The following is a 25,660-nucleotide window of genomic DNA, read 5'->3' on the forward strand; positions in this document are numbered from 1 at the left end:
GGAAATAACTTTGTAATAGCAGATGACACTGAGTGTATCAGAGAAGTGGAACAGTGGAGCACAGAACTCCATTCCTCCACTAATTATATTTGAATGAAGACACTCGGCCTTCCTCTCTCACCTGCTGACTGAGAACTGACGTGTCATTAGCAGCTCTGATAAAATCAGCGAGCCTGAAAACCTGTGTTAACTGCTGCTAGAAGATACTGACAGAAATACCATGATCAAGATGTCACAACAGCGCTTCTTAAGAGGTCAAGAAGTCTTCCTACTGGTGCTTAGATAGAGGAAGTGCTCATTTACATTCCTCATGTTCAACAAATCTGGTCTGGTGCACTAAGGAACAGTACACACTGAAACAACCTTAGTCATATAGCCTGAGATAATCAGGAGGCATCTTTGTTCTCTGCTTCATGAAATTCAGTGCCTGTGCATGGTCTTCTTCAAGCTTAACTACCTGCTTTTCTTTCAAACCCCTCTGAACTAATCTTCAAAATGTCACTAAGGAATTCATGAACTTGAGTGTCTTGTAGCAGCATCTGTCCAGTGGTAACACAAATTAAGAGCCTTCCTTCTATGCACAAATCCAAGCATTTCCTCTTTCCGAAGCTCATCAAAAACTTACGTGTAATTTCTTCAAGACAACAGAAAGCATAAAAAGGAAATAAGAAAACCATGGTAAAATAAAATACAAACTAAGCTTCCTAGCCTGGATCTGTGGAGTCTCTGACCCTTGAGATACTATTATTTGACAGGAATGCTCTGAACAGCCACATCTAAGTGAGCCTTACATACATGGTAGCTTGGATCAGATGACCTTACAACCTAAGCTGATTCTGCACCACACAGTAAGGATGACTTAGGGAATATGTCTGCTTTACATCCTTCAACAGAAACAGCCTTGAATGAAGTCCGAGAAAACACTTAAAAAGAGAACTGAATGAAATGTTTGAGTACAAAAGCTGTGATGGTCTGTTTATAGACAATCCTAAAAAGAAAATAAATAAATAAATAAATAAATAAAAGGCCAGCAGAAGGTTGCTGGGCTAACAAAGCATAAACAAAATTTTTATGGGATGTCTTCAGAAAGGAAAATGACTTCAGAAAGGAAAGATGAAGATCCATAAAGAGCATCATAGACATAAAAGTGCTGGATTTCAAAAGAGAAGATCTGTCCACAAAACAAAACAAAACAGAAATAAAACATTCCCTCAGCTGTGAATTTCTGTTTCCAATGCCATATTAGGTAATTGCCTACAAATAAAATGTTCTATCTCAAAGGGAGCAGGAACAGATCCCTCTTTGCAGCTTACACAGAGCAATATGAAAAGCACTAAGTCAGCTATTTTGTCTTCTGCCACAGGAAATTAAAAGATGGGTCCTATGTTTCTGAGGTAAAAGATATGACATACAGGACTGAATTTTTTATGTATATTGGGCACCTTCACCATGGGGTTATTGAGAACCAAAGGAAAAGCTGACTTCCCAAAGCACAGTGCATCTGAATAAGAGGACTCTTTAAGACATGCATAGCTACTGGTTACAAGATTTTTACTTATTACAGCATCAAACCCACTTTACCATATATAGATTCAGCCTTTTATTCAATATGCAAGTGCATTTCTGAAATAAGGATGTGCTAGTGTTCATAGATGAGTGGGGCCTATGAGTACTTCTGACTCATTTTGTAATTCCTACGCCTGCAGGGCAGTTTTTGTTTGAATGGCAATATATGGGTACATGGACAAATTGCTGAATACTTACAAGATTATGCTTATTTGTTCTGAAAGTTTACTACCATGGATGTATTTTGTTTTTCTGTTTGTTTTTAACATTGATTATGAAGGTCTTAAGCTCCTGACCACTGTTAAACAGTGCCACAGCAGAATATAAGACAATATGGAAAAGATTAAAGCTAATTTCATAGCATGCACAAACATGTGAATTGTATTTTATCCTTTCTCCTTGCTCATGACATCCAAAGCATGCAAAGAAAAAAAGCCATGATTTTACAGAAAGCCATGCAAGGGTATATAAAAAACCTGAGCTAGAGTTTAATTATTGATTTAATCACTATAATACACAAACACTACCAGTCAGATAAATTTTCTTTCATTCTATATTTCCTCTATATTTCCAAGCCTGACAACTTATGAGGACTGCTCCAAAAGTGATGCTTCCTATTTTATTATATTTGACCATGTCAGAGGTGGATGCTGGTGGTACGGCAGCAGAGGTCAAACCTTTCCACCAGTATTCTGTGTCATTTTATTGCAGTGCAACAGATGGGGACAGTATGACAGAGTGGTGTCTCACATGGAAATTTGTAGTTTCCTTCAAAATAAATAGAAGGCATTAGTTTCAGAGCAAGCTATATGTATAATTAACAAACACCGTGAATGTGAGAGTTCTTAACTCCTGAACTTCATTTATCCAAACATAAATATTTCTTTTTAAACCTGTCATTTGATTATGAAGCAACTTATCTACCAGAAATTTCACGTAGATTTTAGTAAATATGCCTTTTCAGGATTTTCTACAAAAATATTTGTTCACAGATACATATGTATCTATATATAGATATGCATGTATGCAAACATTTATAATGCATATGTACTTAAAAATATACTCTTCAGATTATATTTACCATGCTATGGCTTTGTTGAAATTCAGGAAATGGTTTTGGCACAGTTGACCTTAGATGTTTAACTCTGAAAACTTTCTTTCACTGTCACACTGATTTGTGACCATCACCTTGCTGGCCTGAAACAGTAAATCTTTACTAGTACACTTTTATATATTGGCACATCATCAAAAATAGCGATGATCATATTATAGTAGTGTGAAAAGATGGGAGCTGCTTAGGAGACACTTATGCTCATTTATGTTGTCTGTTCAGATATTTATGACTACTTCTAGAGATAAAAATTATAAATTACATTTACATATTTATGAGCAATTTTATGTAATATTCAAATTCCTATTAAAATGCCATTAATATCCCTATTTTAATATAATGAGAGTTGGAAACGGAACTAAAATGTATTTGGTTTTCTTTTTCTCCTAAAAATCCTCTACATTTAAGCATCCAGAAAAATGAATACAATGGTAACTGATAAACAATGAAAATAATCTGAACTTCGGGGCACAATTAGAAAATTGGACAGAAAACAAACCAAAACAAAAAAAAACACTTGCCTATTATACCACAAATCTAAAAATATCTTTGCCAGTTTGAACAGCAGGAAAAAAAAAAAAAAAAAAGAGATAATATGTGGGCTGCATAACCATGCTTTGTACATTGAAGAGCGCAAGCAGGAACTCACCTCTAGCTCTGTTCTTTGTAGCAGCCACTGGAAGCAAGGAAAAGATTGCACAAGAACAAGAGAACAAAGATAGATTAGATAGAAGTTTGAGTAAGAAAGAATACAGAGAAACTTTATCACTATTGATTCAAAGCTAACAAACACTGTTTCTAGGATTATTTGACCTATTTGAGACAGTACAGTTCTACAAGAAAGTTCAGATCTATGATTCTGTCAGAAGACCTGTGCTGTTATGCTTAGAAAATATATCACAAGACATTCTCAAGAAGCATGGCAATGACCACTGAAAAATCATGTACCATTAATCACGTATAGGTGAGAGCATACCGACATAGATTTCTGAATTCTAAACTTAAAGCACAATTTGCCTTCCTAAAAACTAATTCTGAAGAATCTCTACATCATATATCAGCCTTTTATTCCTGCCTCTTGATATGTAAATGTCCTGTAAAGCTATTTAGAGTAAACATCAGTTAAACTGCAGTTACTTCAATTATTCATAGTCTATGTTATATGATCATTGGTTTTTCTTCATTGAAGCATGTATCTTCAGATTGTTCTCACACCCTAAGTGTGCATCCACTCATGTTAATGAATATGCAAAGCAAACGGAGCAGACAATACTTTAGCAGTGACCAACATTCCAAATCACAGAAAAAGAAGGCGGCAGAACAGCCTTTGTTACATCTCCCAGAGCAACACTGCTTCATACTACTATTATTTGCAAAGGCACAAGACAGTCACACTAACAAAGACAGGATCTTAAAATATCCAACTTCCATCTTCCCTGCCTCCAAAACTGGCAGAATAATTATCTTCTGTTTTCTGAAGCTCGTAGCTAATGTTACACAATGTAAGAAACTGAAGAGTAAATTTGGACACTCTGTTAGCTGTAAATTACATAAATGATACTATCCATAAGTCTTTAAACTCTCACATGCATTGTGAAAATGCATTCGAGGAACAGGTACCTTCGGAAAAAGAAATCATAATTCATCTTCTCAAAATCCCCTTCGTAATTCTTTCTTGTAAAATGGAAATACACTACAGTTCAAAAGTAGTTATACTTGTGATCAGAATACAGAGAGAAAGGAGAAAGACTAAATTATCTCTTTCTGTTCTCTTTACTGATCTCCTCCACACATCGATTTTCAGTCCTTTTTTCCCCCCTCCTTTTTTCACCAGTGTAGTGTCTTGCCAATCAGTCCTTAGTAAGGTAAGTAAGGAGAGCATGGCGTTGATGTCCAAGTTGCATATGTGTAGAAATTTTAGGGAAAAAATAAAAATAAATTGATTTTTAATTTTATGAATGTCATTTCTCGAGATTTTTGCTCATCTTCACAGATCCCACTTCTACTTTCAGTGGCACTATTCTACATTGTCATTGTTATCCAGGAAAACAAAACGAAGAAAGCAGTTGTGTGATATATGAAATCAACATTACTCCACAGAATGACTCTGCTGTGGGGAGGTACAACAAATGCAGACACTTCCACAGTGCTACAGTCTTACAATTAATTTTCCATGGGGCTATTTAACAAGACATAGCTGCAAAAAAATCCAGTAAATCTTACACACACTAAATATCACTTCAGCAGTAAGCAAAATTAATGGTGCCATTCTAATTTTATAGTTTCTCCTTCATGCAAATATAAGTTGATAATGAATGCACTGAGTTCAAACTGTTCATTTTCTTATTCTTCCCCTACTTTCTCAGTTCTGAGAATAATATACATGTGAAGACATTATCAATTCAAGCCATAATAATGATTTAAACTTAACAAAGGTCTGGAGAAAATCTCCCCAGGTAATTTAAAAGCAACAAGAGAATTTGTATTTATTCATTCAAAATACAACGGTATATAAAATATGTACATGAAAATTATATAGGTACTGTAATTGTTCAGAAAAAACATGTATACACATACATTATGGTGATACAAAAATTAAGTATATGCATGTATATATGTATATATTAAAATAATAAAAAAAATTTTATGGTTAGATGGCTTTATTTTGAAGCTCGAGCACTAGGAAAAGAATTATTACCTACCATCTATTAGTAAATAAAGAAAAGACAGAAATGAGGTTGTGCATAAGTGGAAGTAGGACAGGTTACTGAGCTTGTTAGACCAATTATAACATTCTGCATATTCACTGATAGAGAACTAGATGACAGTAACCTTCTTAAAAATGTCATGTTCAATACTTGTAAGTTTTTCCATTGACAGCAAGGTCCAATTACAAGTCAATTCGTAAAGTTCAAACTGCACAACAGCCAAATTAGCTACAAAATGTCTTTCAAAATATAATTCTGCCTACTGCAGGGAACTAGCGGGAGCTGTTTCCATCAGTGACCCATTTTTTTGATACCTAGCATGAAGAAAATTTCCTTTTTCTTACTGACATTGATGTTGGTCTTTCTTCTTCCAAAGGTGAAATATTTTTTCTCTCTTCCTTATTTGCCTTCTTGATGTATGCAAAGAGGATGTTATTTTTAAACTACACGTTTGGAAATTTTTATCCATCTCTTCACCCTATTATTACATGGAAGGTCATAGGAGGAAACTAGCAGAGATGTTTCAATTGAGCATCTCTAACACCGAAAATTAGCAGAGGGAAGCTGATCTCTTGCTTAGAGCACCTGACACAGGATAGCTCAGCTTTTCAAGCCATTGGAGTGAGTTACAAATGACCAGTGGGTTTCATGAAATAACATTACTTTTGCAATATCTACATGTACTTCATACTGTCTTCAGTAAGTCAATTATTTCTCTGCACTTCACATAACCACTTGTAAAATGGAGATAAAATATTCCATTTGTCTCCACTGTGACTTCCCTCCTGTACAACTAAAGATAAAAACTCTCCAAGGCAGTGAGCCTCCTTCTTCTCAAAGTAGTACACTATCAGGATTCTGATTAAATTTGAAACTTCTTTAATACAACTAAAGTGGATTATAATAGCCAGTAACTATTTATGGGTACAATGTAAGCTGAAAACTGTAATTTAGGTTATTTGGTTGGTATATACTTTATCTGGCTAAATTAACAAGTCAGTCTGGACAAACAGGAAAGCAAATGACTTAAAATATTTCACCAAGTTCAGGCATTTGTTTAAAAATCCGAACACATTTCTGAAGTCACAATTCTTTGAGCTGTTCAGCCCTATCTTTCTTAAGAAATTGATTCTAGATAGAGAGGCACACTACAGAAAAAATTGAGCAATAACTTTGTTGGAATTTAAGGAAGTTTTTAAAGACATAAGAAGATGGAATGAGAAAGAAGAAAGACCACACTCTCTAAAGTGAGGCTGAAAGACATGAGAGACTCTACTAGATTTCTAGGTAAGATTGAGAAGAAAATAAATCTTAAGCCCTTGGTTCTGTCAAGATTAAACAATATCCTGAAGTCTCTTCCAGTACACACAAAACAAAAGGGTTGGCTGTTAGGGGGAGGTCTAAGAGTGAGAGAATCATAGAGCATGAAGAGTTCAAGGTTAGAGATCTCAGGGGATTCCATTCTGGGAGATCAGGATAGGGGATGAAAGTTGAACTGAGTTCTGAATCACGTCAGTTAATTTTCACAGAACTAAGATTTTTTTTTATAGCATCTTAAAATCAGAAAAACACTTTTGCTGTAGCTCTACTACTGAGAAAATGTGTTCAAAAATCATTGCTTGTACGTAGAATGCTGGGTTCGATTCTTAAAAATCGTAATATATCCCTACTCTCAAATATCAATAACATATTGCTTTATTTTTCTGTGATATATCTTTCCGACTCATAGTTTTTTGTATGCCAACAATTGTTAAATTACATTCTTTGATAAATGGTGGTTACAAATTGTTCAATACTTTTTCCACTCTCAGCTGTCTCTATGCTTTTCAATTCTGTGGCCATTTTCAGACAGATTCGATATAGCATTTATTTTATTTTTCTCTTATATGTGATTTATTATTTGATTTGGGATCTTGTTTTTAGGAAAAAACAAAAATCACGTGCTTCCAATTATTTCAATAGCTCAATAAAAATAAGAACAGGGAGAAAATATTTCTCCCAAATGTCCAGCCTGCCTAACTTTTTATTTCAGAAAATAAAAAGAAAGTAAAAAGTGAAAGTGAAAGACATCAGCGTTCTGTTCTCATTTCATCTATTATATGTATTAAGAACACAAATAGAGGAAAACTAGTGCAGTATCTAAATGTTACAATGATCTAATAGCTCTTTCCAAGAAAAGACACAAGATGATAAAATAAATAAAAATAACCAAAAGAGTATTAAAAAAACATCAAAGCACATTCCATATTTTCAAAAGAGAAGGTCTAATTTTTACTACTTAATTTAGAATTTTCCTTTTAAATTTATGATGACAATGTCAGCAATGTTACCTTTTCCCTTTGGATAAGCTGATGGATTAACACTGGTCATTTAGGTCACCTAAATTCATCTCTGCTTGACTAACTGGAAAATTTCCTCTATGTGACAGAAGACTTAGAGGGATCATTTTCTCAAGAGAATAATGCAAATTATTATGTGCTCACCAACTGGGTAAGAGACCCATTGAAAACAAAGATACAGGTATATGCTGTACTGTAGCATGCTTTGTAGACTATATTTTAATAATACCATTTTTCAAAAGCCACTGAAGGAGAAAAGCACCATAATCACCAAAATATCACCAAAAAACTGGAGTGGGATTTTGGGTATCTTGCATTCAGGAAGATATTGCTGCCATTTCCATGATAAGCTGATGACAGAATCATGGGACCTTGGGAGTTCTTTGAGAATATAATTGAATGTATGCACACACATACCAAAAGAAAAAAAAAAAAAAAAAAAAAGGTATCCATCCCAGCTAACATCTCTCCTAAACAATATGTTTTAATCTACAGGCAAGACAGATTTTAAAAACTTTGTAACTCACTTTGCAGATCCTAAAGATAAAGCAGTATCAGAAATCCCGGCATCTAGCAAACCTAGAAACTAGAAACTGAGCACACATTCCTGGCAATAATACTCAACTCTTCTGTAATTCTGTAATTAAATGACTAGCAGAAAATCAAAACAGCAGCTGTCAAGTGTGTATTCACTATGTTCTGTGATTAACAGACACATTTGAGAAGTTGCTTTTAAAGCACACTTTTCTGTATACTGTGCAGCAGCTCTAGAAACTCTATACAATTATATTTTACTTGATGAAACTTTGAACAGCAATGTGAAAAATAAGCACAGGTTCCAGCGTTTTGGTTTTCCACCCACCAAACCACTCCAGAATTCAATGCTAGGAAATGAAAAAGTAATTTCTTGTGTTCAGAATATTTCATTTGCAGGCCAACAGAAAACAGATTTGGAAAATAGTAATTACTAAACACAGATAATGAGAAGAAATTTGTATACTGAAATGAAAGAGCTAGGACTATAAGCATCTTTCAAGCTACCTAATATAATGCTAAATTCTTCAAATATTTAAAAACTGAGACTCAATTATCACATGCAGTGACTTTTATTTTATCATACTAATCAAAAAATACTCAAAAAGAGACAATTAAATTTTCTTTCTAAAAAGTAGACAGTAAATACAGTAATTTTGTTCTTGATTGATATTATAACTGGCACAATGGAGATCAGCAGAAGCATCTTATAATACAGACATCTTTAGAGTTCAGGATTTCAGCTGTAGCTGATTCACATTAGCAGCTGAAGACACATAACACAGTACATTACTGTATAGTGAAACTTGAAGACGATAATCATGCCCTAAAGGCTTCTCTTAAAGGCATCTAGACAACATGATTTGCCTGTCCCCAGTGCTAACTTCATTCATATGATAATACAACTGGACATACAATTTCTATTAGCAATGCAAGTTGCAAGGAAGCAATTTCAGCAGAAGTTTCCATGAAATATCACATGAACTTCACTTGCAAATAAATTACTTAGATTGTAAACAAGAGTAAATACATTTAAAAAATTTCATTTCATCAAAGTAACAAAATCTTTTAAAATGGAAATATAAAAACAAAAACAACCTCAAAGCAGTAAAATGAAGAACTCCATAAGGTCATAAGTGTGGTTCTGGCATGCAAACACAGATGCACTCAATTCTGCCCCCAGATCTTTTTACAGGCATTTCAAAACTGAAACTATAAATTTAATTTTTGATTTAAAAGCTTTGATTCAGCAGGCGAACTATCACAATTTTTCATCACACAAAACGCTCAGCTTCTGTGTTTATGTCAGGTCGCCAGAAAGAGCAGAAAGGAAATGGTCCTGCTTGGGTAACCTTTGTAAACTGCTTTGGAACAAACTAGCTGACATCAAGCAGCTGGAACTTTTTTGGCTTAGGTTTCTTCTCACATCTGCAGATCAATGCATGCAAACACCTCAGACTGCCATCTCTGTTTTGTTTAAACTAAGAGTAACTGTGACATTCACAGTTGGTTTAAATTTTTATTTAGTTAAAAAAAAAAAAAAAAAAAGTATAAGCAATGCTGTATTGTTTTCCATACACGGCCCATAGCTCCAATAACTCACACACCTTTAGGAGTTACTGTTATTGAAAACAAGTAACTAGTATGAACATTCTGAACGTAGAAACTTAAAGACAAGGGCAAGAAGCCAGCCAGGCAGACTAAGGTTGCCCTTATGTTACCACACAGATGCACAATTCATTTACCTACTGTAAACCCTAAGAAGGTCTTGGGAAGGAAAATGTCTTTCATTGTAGTTACTTTCTTTTTTTGCTTTGTGCTTATTTTAGTATCACAGCCCATGGGATCTCTGCATTAAAAGCATTACATCGCATCCATAATACATCACCTGTATGAAGTGCATGAAGGTTAAGGTATGTACTGAAGAACATCAGGACATCGAGTGAAGCTTGTAGAAACAAGTACGTATCTTAAATGATACAGAATTAAGACCTTACATGGAAAATAAATATTTTTTCAATTCCCCAAATACTATTAACTTTGTCTTTTACAGACATTAGAGGACAAACTTAAGACAGGAAAATTAACAAGAAACACACACACACATAAAAATAATAAATTAAGTGTGGAGCTCTGCTGACACGATTTTCATAAATATAGACAAATACCAATCACTATGTTTTGCACCTAAGCTCTTCCTCAATTGGAGAATGGGAATTCTAAAAGTGACTTCTGAATGATGATCTCATTCAACCTTCAAAAAGTCTACATGGAATTTTTGTCATTATCTCCTGCAGTTGCTAGCTCAAGAAATATGCTTGGAAGTTTTACACATTGTCATGACCTGAAACCTTGCAGGCACTCCTCTGAGGACCTTCTAGAGAGAGAGAGAAGCTTTCAATATTATGGAAGATAACTCTTTTGGAACTAGTGAGTCTTACAAGATAATTTAGAAATATTAAAATAAATGCACAATTGACACATAATATTTCTGAAAATAGATAACTCTGTGTGATGATAAAATTTAAGATCTGTTTCAATCCCTGTTACATACAGTAAGTTAGAATGGATCATATACATTAAAATTATACATTCTTTTCTGGAGAGTAATGAAATAATTTTTCACATGACGTTTTCATCAAACAATCTTAAAAATCTTTAAGTTTACCTACAAAGTAATCAAAACATTAAAATATAATTACATTTTTAATATGGATTTCTGAATGGTAAAGATGTAATAGCAAATCATGTTTTGATGGAATTCCTAAATAATAAAGTAAAAGTTACAGCTATGGACACTGATGCATAGGGTCCTTAAAACTAAGACAAGTATTGGTAGGAAGCTTTATATATAAAGATGAATTAAAATTGACAGATGGCAAAAAGAAAAGTTCTTCCAAGTCAACAAGAAAAAATAATAGCTGGGGAAGTATAAAAGATGAAATCAGAGAAAAAGAGATTATAAAAAGTAAGAGCAAGTTTAAGGACAGGAAGGGAAAAGACTGAGATAAAAATCTAGAGCAGCAAGTTCAGAGAACCAAATGCATACAAATCTCAAAATATTGAACTTGCAGTCACCTGTATTTTCAGCATTCAGTACTGAAGAGGTATTTCTATAGGTGATAAGAGAGAGAGTATATAAAGCGATAGACTATTTAAAATTCTACAGTAAGTAAAAATGAATAGTTGGCATAACAGCATGATGAGAAAGTTTTTATCTTAGCAAAAATTACTTTCTTACTGTCATTAAAATTAATTTCTTCTGTGCTCCTTGCTTCTAACACTGTTACAAGTTTGTTATGTTACTCATATTAGGAAAAAGAAAACATTTTGCATATTGTATTGTATATGTTTATTGCACTTCTTACTCCTCAATCTTGCTTCTCATATATATATATATTTTACTTTCTTTAGTGAAGACACAGATTTTAAAATCATATGAATATATACCTAGGTATATTAAACTCTATGTATGCGCATCACATGTTTTATGTACAGATATCAAATATTGTATACACATTATTTAAATATATTCTTATTTAAGATAATCAGATTCTGTTATACAAATATGCATTAAATACACACAGCTTCGAATTATAAATGTATACATTATATTCCATAAAGTAGTATATGGAGCAATATGTGATATACTATATAATATATACGTGTGTACTAAATGTAAAGTATAATGCATACCGGTATGTTTGAATAACAATTAATAAAATCAGTGTAAAGTAATGCAAATAATCAACTGAAAAATAATAAATGGAAATACTTTCATTGCATAATTTGCAGAAACTCCTGAAAATAATTACTATAAGAAATTAAAACAAACAAACAAAGAAAAAACACAAACAATGTAGTCAAAGTGACTGTTTACAGGAAATGATGCAATTCTTACACTAACTTTCTTAATTATGACTTCTGAAGTATTCTTACTACTCTTATTTTGTGATAAAAAATGGTTACAGAAAACAGTGATCTGCAAATTGTAAAAACAAACAAACATTTTAAGTCTTTAAAGTATTTTGATTTATAACATGAGTTTTTAAAAAGTACCGAAAAAAATACAGTAGCTAAATAATTACCAAAGGTATTCCTCAATAATGTGAACTGAAACCTTCTTGGAAAACACAGCAAACAAACTCTAAACTAGCTGACAAGGCAGATAAACTACTGCATAGTTCTCTCTTTTTCCTTGACATCTCTGCCACAACATGCATCTTCTACGCCAGAATTGTTGCACAAATACAATGAGCTGAGCCCTTTGTACCAGTGTAATACTTATATATACAGTTTAGCCTCAGTCATTGCTGGAAATTGAAAAACATTTTGAAATACCACTCGTTTATAGCAAACTGATGGATTTTGAGAGAAAGAATGCAAAAGGCTGGTGTCACTATGTCGGTTTTGCTCTCGGAGCACAGCCAAAAGAGATTTGTAGCTCAGTGAATGAGAAGCAGGAAAGCCTCCAGCTGTGAACATGTGCTCTGAGATACTCACCCAGGTCCCTAGCAGCTAGCTGGGTAGTTCTCCAAATTACTGTAACATGCTCAGACCTTGCCCACTTCTTGGAGCAGCCAGCAGAGACAGTAAAGACACACACAGCACCATTCTTTTTCTAGGAAAACCCATGAAACCTTCCAAAGGATAAGTCAATTTCTGAGACATTCATACATGCACCTCGTTTCATAACTAGTACAGCTCTTGCAGTTTAGAAGATGTTTTCACATGCAGTCAGTTACAGCATAAATGCAAACTGGCAATACAACTATGACTACCCCTCCTTAACAACCTCATAAACCTTCTCTTCAAAGAGATTTATGAATAATATGAACTAAATAATTCATGGCACTGCAGATGCCAGTCCAAATCGCCTCTTGCTTTTTAAGGTTTCAGTTTGTAGATGTGTGATCAAAAACCTTCATCAGTCATGATAGTGGCATTTGTACTCACTCCAAACAAACCACATTTGCATCTGAATGTTTTTCATTGAAATGAGAGATATAATATGCAAGCCAAGTTTCAACTAAAAGGCATTTTAAGCTATTTAAATTCAGTCAAATTAAAGGTTGAATGCAACCTAAAACATATACTCTCAGAACAGTAATTTGACACATCATAAGTAAGAACCAGTTTTTGTTAGAGTACCTCAATGCTTGCCTAAAAATTTTACACTGCATCTTAGCAGTGCTGCCTCTTGAGGAATAGTAAAGTCCTTATATAAAGCAATGATGTAAAGAGAAACTTAACACTCCAGTTCAAAGGCTTCACTTTTACACATGTGAAAAAGAAACCAAGAAGTTAAAAATGTTTGGGCATGAAATCAACATTAACCTTTAAGAACAAAAAAGTTAAGAGCTTCCTACAGTAGCTTTGAGCAAATAGATACTCGCCTAATATATTAGATACTCACACTTTTTTATGAATCACACCTACTAGGAAGGTGAAGGTAATTCTTTGCCACATCCATTGCATAACTTTACCCCTGATATTTAAATGTACTGCAAATAGGCCCTCAAAAAATGTCAAACTGAAGAAATAAGAGCATAAATATATCAATCATTCCACGTGGGAGAAGTCACAGGAATTTCACCTTGTATTTCAGGACATGTTAGTGAGAGAAAAAGCAGAGCTAGATTAAATTTTTTTCTGGCCATGGGAAATAAATAAAGAAATAAATACAACTCTCATAAATTGGTGATAGTACTCATTTTTAAAAGCCTACTAAGAGCATAAAATGACCTTCTGTTATGAATTTTAGTAGGTATAAATGAGATAATTTTTATTAATTGTCTGGGGATTTTACTGTAAAGTCTCTACACAAACCAACAAAAAATACCACCACCACCACAAACAAAACCCCACAAAGTCTTCTAACTGCATTTAGAAATTAAGCAGACCAGTGAAAGTAAGCAATTATATGTATGATCCCATATTGAATCACGTCACAGTTCATGTCTGTTTTTTTGTTGTTTTGTTTTGTCTGTTGTTGTATTTTTAATAAGAACATACCAGTTCACTTTGCAGCTTGCAAAGTGCTTGCAGCCCACAAGCTAGTTATCCAAAATACATTGTATAACTCGAGATCTTTGTTTTATGCCCCTTAAATTTAACTAAGTAATTACTATTTGCACCATACATAAGATACAATACCACAATCCCAATCATCCAATCTCATTATCTCTCATATTCAATCTACACAAACATTGACTAATTTTTATATGGAAATATGTTTACATAAACAAAAAATAATAATAATTATTTTTTTTAAATGTAGGTACTCTAGAAATCAAGGCTATTCCAAAGCACAAAGGTACAGACTTCACAACAGGGAACAACTTGTGGCAGACTATCATATCATAGCACTGGCAATATGAATGCTAATGAATAAAGCAAAGAATTATGCTGGAGCATCATACATTGGAAGATGACACTGATGAGGGCAGATGTAGAAAAATGATTATCAACTTCAGACCCCTAGAGCAGCATGAATGAAATCAGATCCTTGTGTTCTGGGAAATAAAGCAGGCAACTTAGATAGAAATAAAGACAGCCCTTAATTATCTAAAAGTAAATTGGGAGCAGCCCATGATAATTCAGAAGTGGCATTATTATAGAACACAATGCAGTGTTAATTCAGAAATCAGTTCTTTCAAAAACATCAACAGCTGGGTTTAATAATAGATACGATGAATCAGAAATGAAGAAAAGCTTCAGACAGAAGATGATTAAGTAATTCCAATCATACTATTAGATTTACAACTAAACAATGGCAAAGAAACTATATGCTAAAATTATTTAAATAAAGGAAAACAATAATTTAGTTATGCTAAAATTATTTAAATAAAGGAAAACAGTAATTTGGATTGATGAACTGCAAGAGTGTAAAAAAAATTAAATGTCTACACAATTATTTTGTCTGGTTGTGGTTTAGATGTATCTGGTTATGCTATTAGCAGGGAAAAAGGTATCCCTTCATTATTTTTGAAATAGAAACTGGATTGCCACAAGATCAAAATATCCACTTGAATGAATAAAATGCTTTAATGTTTTGTTTTGTTTTTTGTAAGTTTATACTTCGCTGCATTCTGATACCTCTGCTCATATTCAGTAAGATCACCTGAAAATTCTTTCAGTGGTTTTATAATTCCCTTGACATAAGATGCTTAAATTCCACTTCCTATGGGAAAGCTTGGTAAGAGCACAATTAGACTATGGGATAAATAAAGGTACTATCACTGGCAAAGCAAAAACAGTGGCTACAAATTTAGTTACAATGGCTAGATATTTTATTAGTAGAATTATGAAGTTAAACTTTGTACAATGTATGGTCTAATTTAAATACAAAAAGCAATTCCTTATGAAGGCTGATCTGTTCTGTGCCAGCTGCAGAGCTCTATAGCAGCAAACGAGTTTTAAAGCATCCATATTTGGTTCTGCAGTCAGCACAGTATAAGGAAATTGCAAAGCTTCCATTTAAATACTACATAAATATTTGTTTAAACTGTCAACCAGAAGCTTAACAGTAAAATGTTCTCTCATATATGCTGTTCTTTTAATACTGATTTCCAGCAAGAAGAAAAAAAGTAGGTCTAGGATGAAAGGAATACCTTTGAAATGATGGTGTTTCACAGTACAGTTTCTGAAACTGTTGCATATTTTTTCCACCTTTCTTCTTCTCCTTTCTTTCACTCATAAGGGAGGCATACATGCAGAAAGAGGGATTAGCATGGCATTTTCTGTTGTTAACTGTTATTTTGGTAAGTTAAATTTTCTATTTTTCTTCTTGAAACCATGGATAGAATAGCTTCTAAGGTCAGCAATTTGTCTACCACAAAATAGCGAATACCAACTACTGTATGCTGTATATAAAAGTAACTTTTCAAGTTATATTCTCTTCAGCAAGAGAACAATAATGCTGACAAAAAATTGCCACTCAAGGTAAAATTCAGCTGTCAGATATGTATGAAGCTGTCAAGAAAAAAGTAACCAGAGTGTAAATGTCTGGGCTCTGAAGCAGCTTGCTGCAAACATACATGTTTTCTGGAAGTGTTAACAGGATATTTGATTCTCGCTATTTTTGTATTCTACATTTTTTAAGACAGGAGCTGGGAACAGAAGTAAAGTTTGCAGAGTCACTACTGCATATTTCATCATGTGAATGATAGTTCAGAAAACTATTTGCATTACCACGCATACTTCTACAAAACTTACAGCACATAATACTCATATACGTCTCAAAGACAGTTCAACAGAAGATACTTTAGAGATGAATGAATCTACAAGGACATATATGACATTTATTCATTGAAACCTAATGTTTTTGTTCAACATAGATATTCCTTTCGTGATTCTGACGTTTCCTTTAATGACAGAAATTTTTTCATTCTATTATGTTTTGCTTTCAAAGTTGAACAAAGACCTTCTGTTGACTTTCAGGGCTTCGAATCAGAACTGTAACCTAACAGATGAAAAGAAAGAGGTGGGGGAAAGGAAAGTGTTTTGGCCTGTGCAATGTAAACATTATTTAATTTGTAATTGAAAAGAATATTTTGATCTAAAGATGTATATTCAAGAAATAATTTAGGCTGGCCAAGGGAACAAATCCAACATCCACTGAATATGACAAAGATATTGCTACTCTCTTAAGAAGGTTGAGTCCAGAAACAATTATATCCTATTACATGATTGAAAGAAAATATTAGTGACTTGGGAAAAATAATTACTCAACAATGCAATAATGTACCAATTATGAGTAGGCTCATGTACATATTATTATATTCTTATAGATGTTATTGGGCATTGCAAATTACTAATATATTCATCAATATCATTATGAGAGATGATACACCCAACAAATAAGAACAAGTTCTTTAAAGACTTGTTATTCATGAGTGATGACATACAATAAGATTCAGGCATCAATATGCAACAAATTTCGTCACAGCAAACAGCTACCTCATGAAGCTAACCCAATAAGAAATACATGCTTAATACGTGCATAAGAAATGCAAGATGCTCTGGCTCTCAGGTATTGTACATGGTTGATAGGGTGATCATGTGATTAGGTTGTGAGGCAGTTCAACTAAAATGGGACTTCTCATCCTCCAGGAATCTGGTATCTGTATCAAGGAAGATGTCTGTAAATTCCATGATTTTACTCCCAGAAATGTCAAATGCCATTTCACACTTTCAACCTAGAATTCAGATGTGTGGAGAAGGAGCATGCAGCTGTACTAAGGAATGGTGTTTGTAAAAGTTACACAGTTCAATCAAATAAAGGAAACTATTACTCTAGATTTCTGCAACTGAGGCGTATGAGGTCATTATATGTATGATAAACATATATCATTATATGTAATATAAATACATGAGTTGTTCTTAAAGCTTAAAACCTGTCTGAGTGCACAGACATCAGATGTCCATGGAAAAAAAATATATTAACAATAATGCCAAGTAATTATAAAAGTATGAAATTCAGAGAACTGGAGAAGACAGTAAGTGCATAGTACAATAGTAATGAAGACAAATACCAGAAGATAAACATCTTGACATGATGCACTTTTCCATACCATGCCCTCTTTATACTTGAAATATAAAATTCTTTGAAAGCCATATAGATTTATTCAGCCTATTATGACAACTTGAATTAAGTACCCCTAAATCTATATGGCATGTTACTGCCCTCTGTCCATCTCCCAGCCATACATTCTCTTACCAGCATTAGTGCAAGAGCAGAGCCACATGAAGGAACTGACGCCGCTGAAACCAATTCTAGATGCAGTTAGTTCTCTGGATGTACTTCTACTCTACATTTCTTTGCTCTATATATCAGTTTTATACTTCACGCTCATAAAAAGCCACACTGCCTTCTCCCTTCATTTTAATCTGAAACTATTACATGACATGCATTACTGCTCTTATAAGAAACATGCAATTATCGGATATAATCTGCTGTGTATCATAAACAGAAAAGAATGCTAACTTAACTGGAATAAAACAAAAATACCACACAACTAGTATCTTTCAACAAAACAGGAGATATTTGAGATAAAGTTAATTACCCCAATGAAATTGCTGAATTAGACTGAAGTTTAACTTCAAAGTTTTAAGTTCAGATGGGTTATACATATACTATAATTCATATAGCTACTTTAGATCGTCCATATTGATACTAACATTTATAGGCTTATTACACAGTTCTTTTTTGATGGCAGTAGTCCAAAAGTTGGCAAGGGGCTGAGGGAGGAGAAGGCACATATATATAATCAACCAATTAATTAATCAACTGAGAAAAAAGACAACAATATAGTGAGGGACACAGTGAAAACTATCAAATTTATTTTTAACTTTATTCCCTGAGAGTGAACAATCTGGCTCTATGAAAAGCTACTAAACTCTCAACTGCAGAAAGAAGTTATTTTTCCAAGGCAGTGTTTAATTAATTTGCAGAATAACTGCTGTGAAAGTTCATTGAGACAAATATTGAAGCTGCATTTTTAAAGGGTTGGATAATTTTGTGATGATAAACAACACTGGCAGTTTTGTAAGCAAAGACAATGATGTAGGAGTAATTAAATCTCATGCATCAGAATATAAGCAGAATCCTTCTGCCCCAAGTACAGCATGGACTATTATTAATAACATTTTACTCATATTATAAATCTAAACTCCTAGGTGAATTACGATACTTGACACTTCTGTTATCTGCCACTGACAAAGGCAGCATATTGGACTGGAGAAATCTCTCTCTTTTTTTTTTTTTTTCACTCCATCTGACAGGGCCTCTGTTTCCAAGTGTAGTCCTACATCGCCATAAAAGTAAATGCAAGTATCCCACAGACTACCCTTACCTCATCTAACTCCTATGGACCACGCCATCATCACTGTTATCCATATAAAAGAAGTAAATCATTTGAAGTAAATAAAAATGGGGATGACAAATTAACCAGTACAAGAAAATGCCTTAGCCTGTCCCAAAAACTTCAAGGAGATAAAGCTTTAGAAAATGTAAGCAAATACCACTGATCCAGCAAAATAAGTAAATAATGGAAAAGGGAAGAAAAGTGAAAGTACACACATCTATGGAAAAAAACATTTTAAAATAACTTCAAATCAGACTGTCCTTTCGTTATCCAGAAATATAGCAAAAAACCTGTCTCTACATAGCACATTTCAGAATACTTCATAAATGCATACAAGATGAGAAGGTGAAGAGAAAAACCCTCCAAAATTAAGACAGAATTACACTTTTTGGTATCTATGGTCAAATATATAATAAAATGCAAAATACTAAAAATTATCAATACTTTTTAAGTTGGAATAGTATTTTAGTTGAAAACGTTTGAAACCATTGGGGCCTATAAATATGCCTTCCCATCAATAGCAAACACCACACAGCTAAAGGAAGTAGCAAATAAAAGCCAACAAACCCAACAAAGTAGTTACAGTGTTTCAAGTTGCACGCAATGTTTTCACATCCCCAAGCCTTCAAGAGCCTGCCATCTGCAAATGCTTAAGGACAATACATCCTTCTGAGTTGGTCCATGCCTTCTGTCCTCAATGAATTTAATGTATATTTATATTCAAAGTTAACATAGTAAAAATAAGCAGCTTTGCCTTCTGGCAATTTTCTACTCAACCACATAAACAAGACAAAAAGTAAAAACTCAAGCCATTAAGTAGAGAGTTTTCCCAAAAGAATTATCTGCGTTTTTTTATTCCATGAAATAAAAGAGATTATCTGCAATGCAGGAGGAAAAAAACCCAAAAAAAAAACAAAAACAAAAAACAAAAACAAGAAAAACAAACAAACAAAAACCCCAAAGGAGAACAAAACAAGAAAAATAAGTCTTTTGTTAACAGCTTTGTTAGGCTTCGTTAAAATAGATTAATGTGATTGATGATAGCCTTGGTTAAAACAGATTAACAACATCCTATCATCCATTTAAGTTTAAGAGAGCTCTTCAGAATTACTAACAGGGACATGATAGAGAAGGTTTCCAAAAGATACCGGATACAAAGCTTCTTCCCTTCATTTACCATTTCTGTTCAAGTAGTACAAATTGCATCTTTTACAGGGCTCCTAAGTAACCAAATGTAAGAAAGCACGCTTTAATCAGAGGTTCATGCCAGATGAGCTTTCAAACTGTTCTACGGCATTGATAAAGTTTCTATTATGATCCATGACAAGTGATAAGCACAGGTAAAATCTTTTAATACATCAGCTAGTATACATGGAAAAAGTGAATTGAACAGAAAACAAAGACTTGAAAACAACACAGATTAGCAAAGTGGGTAGCTCAGAGTTTTCACTCTTGCTGTTCCAAAGTCTCAGAGAGCTGAGAAATAAATTAGAAGTGTGCAGTCAGTACAGCAGGGTGGCATTACCAGTCTGCTGTAGCTCATCAGAAAACACTGGCATCCATCCATTTTCACCTGAGCTTTATAATGTTCAGATTTTAACAAGAGTTCTCTCTTGCACTGATCGTGATGGCAGAAGTGCTAGCCTCAATCCTGCCACCATAACACACAATGGTAGGAATCTACTCACCAGCTACAGCATTAATGCCATCATTATTAGCAGCTGTAGCCTACTTCCCTTTAATAACTTCTACATAAATGCTAACATGAAATCCTTTGAAGTCAGTCATTTCAGGCAATCACCATTTCAGAGGTGTCATTGAGACGGTCTGACCTTGCAGCAGTCAGCTGGAAAACTTCTGTTTTCATGAGAGTAGTCAAAGACTACAGCAGCCAGAAAGACTGAGGAAAAAGCTGCTTTTGGATATGCTCAAAATTTGTTCAGGCCACAGCAACCTGATCTAATTTCAGAACTGCAATAGCTCTGTTCACGGGGTTGATTCACGTGACTTCCACAGTCCTTTCCAGCCTAAGTAATTCTATCATTAGGCCCAGAAACAATCATTCATGTTCCTTGCAGTAATCTCATATTCAAATGTATGCCCCTGAACTTCAGCTCTATCTTGGGTATAAGAATGATGTGCTTGGTGCACAAAATATTAAATGGACTGCAGCATTCAGCAAAAAGTCAAATTTTATTTCACATAAAATTACAGTTTTCCTAATTCTTACTGAATGCTTTGAAAAACATAAAGAAAGAAGTTACCACTACCACTAAGTTAGGATTAATGGTATTCTTGAGGCTGTTAAGTATTGAATTGGCATGACAGGTTTTAAACATCTCCAGAGAAGGAGACTCCACAACCTCTCTGGGCAGCCTATTTCAGGGCTCTATCATCCTCACAGTAAAGTCGTTTCTCATGTTGATATGGAAATTCCTACATTCCTGTTTGTGACCACTGCCCCTTGTGCTGTTGCTGGGCACCTCAAAATGAGCCTGAATCCATCTACTTGACACCCATCTTTTAAGAATTTATAAGCATTGGTAAGATCGTCCCTCAGTCTTCCCTTCTGCAGACTGAACAGTCCCAGATCTCTCAGACTTTCCTCACAAGGAAAATGCTCCAGACCCCTGTAACTCTAAAATAAATAATGAAACAAATCAGTTTACCTACTTCTTCCTGCTTTAACAGTAAAAATACTGTACTGTTGCCATACTTGCCCACTGTTTCAAATACTCACATGATCCAGCCATATTATCTCAAATACACACTGAGATTAGCTTCCTCTTTTCAAACAAGAAACAGTAAAAATCTGCAACACAACTTTGCTTAAAATTTATAGAATCACAGAATGTTTTGAGTTGCAAGCAACTTCAAAGATTGCCTTATTCCAAATCCACTGCCATGAGCAGATTCTCCTCTACTAGATCAGATTTCCCAAAGCCCCATCCAACCCAATTTTAAACAATTCCAATGACAGGCTTTCACAAGCCTTCCAGGCAAACTGCTCCAGTATCTCACCACCATCAATCAGCTTTTTATTAGTAATTTTCCAGGATTTGATTCTACTTGATTCTACAGTAAATACAATACAGGCCATTCAATTACTTCAGCATTGCTATCAATGCATTTGCCTTCATTCATCAGTGCATTTGACTTCCACAGGTAACATACCTGATTTCCTTACACTTACAAGGTGCATGGTGCCCAAAATCTCATGAGTTTTGTTTCCTTTCCTTCACTTCTGTCAAAAAATATGCCCTTCCTTCCTAGTGTTAATTCACATTCTCTGTAATATTTAACACTCTAGTTCCTGACCTTCAGGGCTCCAAGCTGTATATTACTTCATGTTGTGTGTAAGCTTACAGATGCTAAAACTGTGTTTTTCTTTTTGTGTGATTACAACAGAAAAAAAAAAAAAAAAAAAAAAAAAAGTTAGTTTTCAAGGAATTCATGAGAACAAGTACAACAGGATCAATATCTTATATTTGAGGTTATTAAATTTCAACAAAAAATCCTATTAATCAAAAAGATCTACACATGTATTCTTCCAACTTTTAATCTCTTAAGACATGCACGACATTATATGAGTAAGTCAGAAAAATCTAAGAAAAACATCCCTGAGAATGGTTAAGGGTATGAGTTTAACACTGGTATTGATCAAGTACCTCTAATATATTGGAACTTGACAGAAAAGTCTCCCGCTCCTAGAAATCAATGTAAGATGAATATGCTTGGACTTTTCTTCACAGACTGGGGAACTGCACCACTGAGTATAAAGACAGCAGATCAGGCTCACAGCTCTCCCATGGCAAGGGAGCACATTTCAGAGTCTGGCTGTCAGATACTGAGAGCAATCTGATGCATCTTCACAGTTCTGCTTCACACTTCTTGAGCCTCTTATGCAACCCTGCATACCACAGTTTTTGCTCATGTGGAGAAAGGTATGTGCTTCTGCCCTTGCAGAACAGCAGAGAGGAGGAAAAGTGAAGAACACCATGAAATTATAAAACTAAACCTTAGTCACCTTGCTGTCTCATTAAAAAAATAAATAAATGAGTGTCTTAACTAATTGTTGGAAAAATAGATTATTTTTAGCCCACACCCTTTAAGTTGGGCTTTGTTTCTAAATTTTCTTTGGAGAAGCTTGACTTTCTATTCATTTATTATGGAATCTCTTAAAATTGGTGCTTCTGGGTAAGTTATATGGGTATTTTCTGGCACATAGTTTTGTTGCTGAATTTTTTATTTTTTTTTTTATTTTTTTTTTGCATGCTATGATACAACTTGATAATTTATAGGAAAGAAGAGCAAGAAAACTCAGAAAAAGAAAATTTGCTTGCTAATCAGTACTACTGAAAATTTAATCATTAAAAATGCACATACACGAAGCCTAAGTGGTTAGTTAAAATAGGTTGTAACTTCTCAATTACTTTTAGAGCAGAAGCAAATGGATAAAACATACATTTGAATTTGGGTCATCATTTACTTAAGTGAAAAAACAAATGTTAAGTCTCATTGCTAAAACTTTACTGCAAGGAGCACTATACAGACATGGGAATACACACTTCTTGTCTTGAGAAGAATTGACCTTAGGATGTGTAATATGACTTCAAAAAAAAAGGAGCAGGATTCATGGCTGGGATAATGAGAAAGATATTTCTGAGAAAAGGAAGAGTGAATAACAACAGGAAAGCTAACAAGCAAAGCATAAAAAAAGCAAAGGCAGAGGGATGTAGAAAGGAAGGGCCTAAAACATAAATAGAATAAATTAGAATCAGGCTAGTCTGGTAGAAGGATAAGGATGACCAGTGATATTAAAATAAATAAAAGGAAAAAAGAAAAAGAAAAAAAGAAAAAAGCTTCAAGAAATCCTTGAGTCTGGTTACGCCAAACAATGACTGGAAATTCCCTTCGTGTCAATGCAGCTAACCCCCCGTACCTATTAAGTGTGTGACTGCCTGAGAGAATTGAAGTCTTTCCATAATTATTCTCAAGAGTGCAAGGGTGAAGAAGAAGAGAAAATACACATCAGAATTACATAAAATAAATCTCTACATCATTTTCAATCAAATTCCTGACTTCCTTCAACTCTCATCAGAGTAAGTCACGGCAAAAACACAGCATATAAACAATAATCTCTACAAACAGGACCTTTCCTGTCTGTTACTGTGAGAGTAGGATCACAGTCACAGAATTGTAGAGATTGAAAGGGATCTCCAGAGATCATTGAGTCCAGGCTCACTGCAGAGCAGGTTCCCTACAGCAGGCTGCACAGGTAAAGGCATCAATTAAGTTACAGAACACATGTCATGATATTCATGAAAATCTTCAGAAATTCTGTAAAAATAGCAAACATAAGTGATGGTGAAATTGCTATTTTCTAAATCACTTTTCACCCAGCCAATGTGTTATAAGAGGTGACATGCTAGCATGATCACCTGACTGTTGTGTTACATGTAACACATAGCTCACACGTCACCTGTTCAGGAGAGGAAAAAGAGGTAAAAAAAAACAACTGCAGAAAAATCTCTGAGGAGAGTCCATCAGAAGATAAAGCAGGAGTAATACATATATATATATATATATATATATATATATATATATATATACACATATATATATATATATATATACATTTTGCTAATTTAAAAATATTCTACTTAAGAATAGCATAAGTGATTTGTTCCAACCAGTTGCATTTATGTTTCAAAATTTTTATTTAATATGGAACTTCCAGATAATAGATTAAAAAAAAAAATCCACCATTTATATAACAAATAAAACCTTTCAGTAACTAAAAATAAAAAATATACACTTTTCTTGCAAAGTAGGAATTGCTTGCCTCCTATGAAAACTGTTTTTGTTTTGTTTTGTTTTTTTTCTTTAATGTTATTTTTAGATTTAATGTAGAATGTGTTTTCAGAATCATTTAAAAGCAAGAGGAAGCAGGAAGGGCATTGTTCCAGTTCAACTAGAGCTAATAGCATTCTTCTCAGATAAACCTTCACAGTTATTCTGCTGTACTAAAATCATTCACATCACTCGGAAGTTCTAAGGAGTACCCATACAGTGACTAGAAATCACAGAACACACTGATATATTAAAAAGTCAAAATTAGCACTATTGATAAGGGTTGCATACAGATGGCACTGCCTACCTGTACTTGCGGCAGCACTGACAAAGCTTCCTGCCAGTCAGGAGTTGGCCTTACCTTTGTTACTGGAAAGTGAGCTCAGATAGATATATACATGTTAACATCTTTTTTAGGTATTACATAATGCAACAGGAAAAAAAATGAACACTCATTCTACAAATGCACAGCATTCTACTTGGATTTTTTAATTTAAACATTCTTCTTTTCTACCTCCTCATAAATAAGACAGCAGAGCCTAGGTTTATCAAACAGCAATCCTTTTCCTTCAGGTGCATTGTCACTTAGAATTTGTTATGATATGCTCACTCCTCTTTAGATCTCTACTTTTGTTATTTAATTTTTGTGCTGGTCTGCAGATAACAAATTTGCTGCCAACC

The 25,660-nt window shown here is 34.0% G+C and overlaps 1 protein-coding gene across 3 annotated transcripts in view; it reads right to left on the bottom strand.

Annotated features, from left to right (window-relative positions):
* The window catches only part of CADM2 (cell adhesion molecule 2), a 611,269-nt gene that overhangs the window by 224,054 nt on the left and 361,555 nt on the right, over window positions 1-25,660 (bottom strand). For 2 of the 3 annotated variants that reach the window (XM_048941298.1, XM_048941279.1), the window contains exon 2: window positions 3,327-3,353. The exons of the other annotated variant lie outside the window; for it this stretch is intronic. In XM_048941298.1, the coding sequence (XP_048797255.1) occupies window positions 3,327-3,353 (27 nt within the window). The remainder of the gene's footprint in view (window positions 1-3,326; window positions 3,354-25,660) is intronic. 3 annotated transcript variants of the gene reach the window in all.

This window comes from Lagopus muta, chromosome 1 (genome assembly GCF_023343835.1).
Source record: "Lagopus muta isolate bLagMut1 chromosome 1, bLagMut1 primary, whole genome shotgun sequence".
In the NCBI taxonomy this organism is placed as follows: Eukaryota; Metazoa; Chordata; class Aves; order Galliformes; family Phasianidae; genus Lagopus; species Lagopus muta.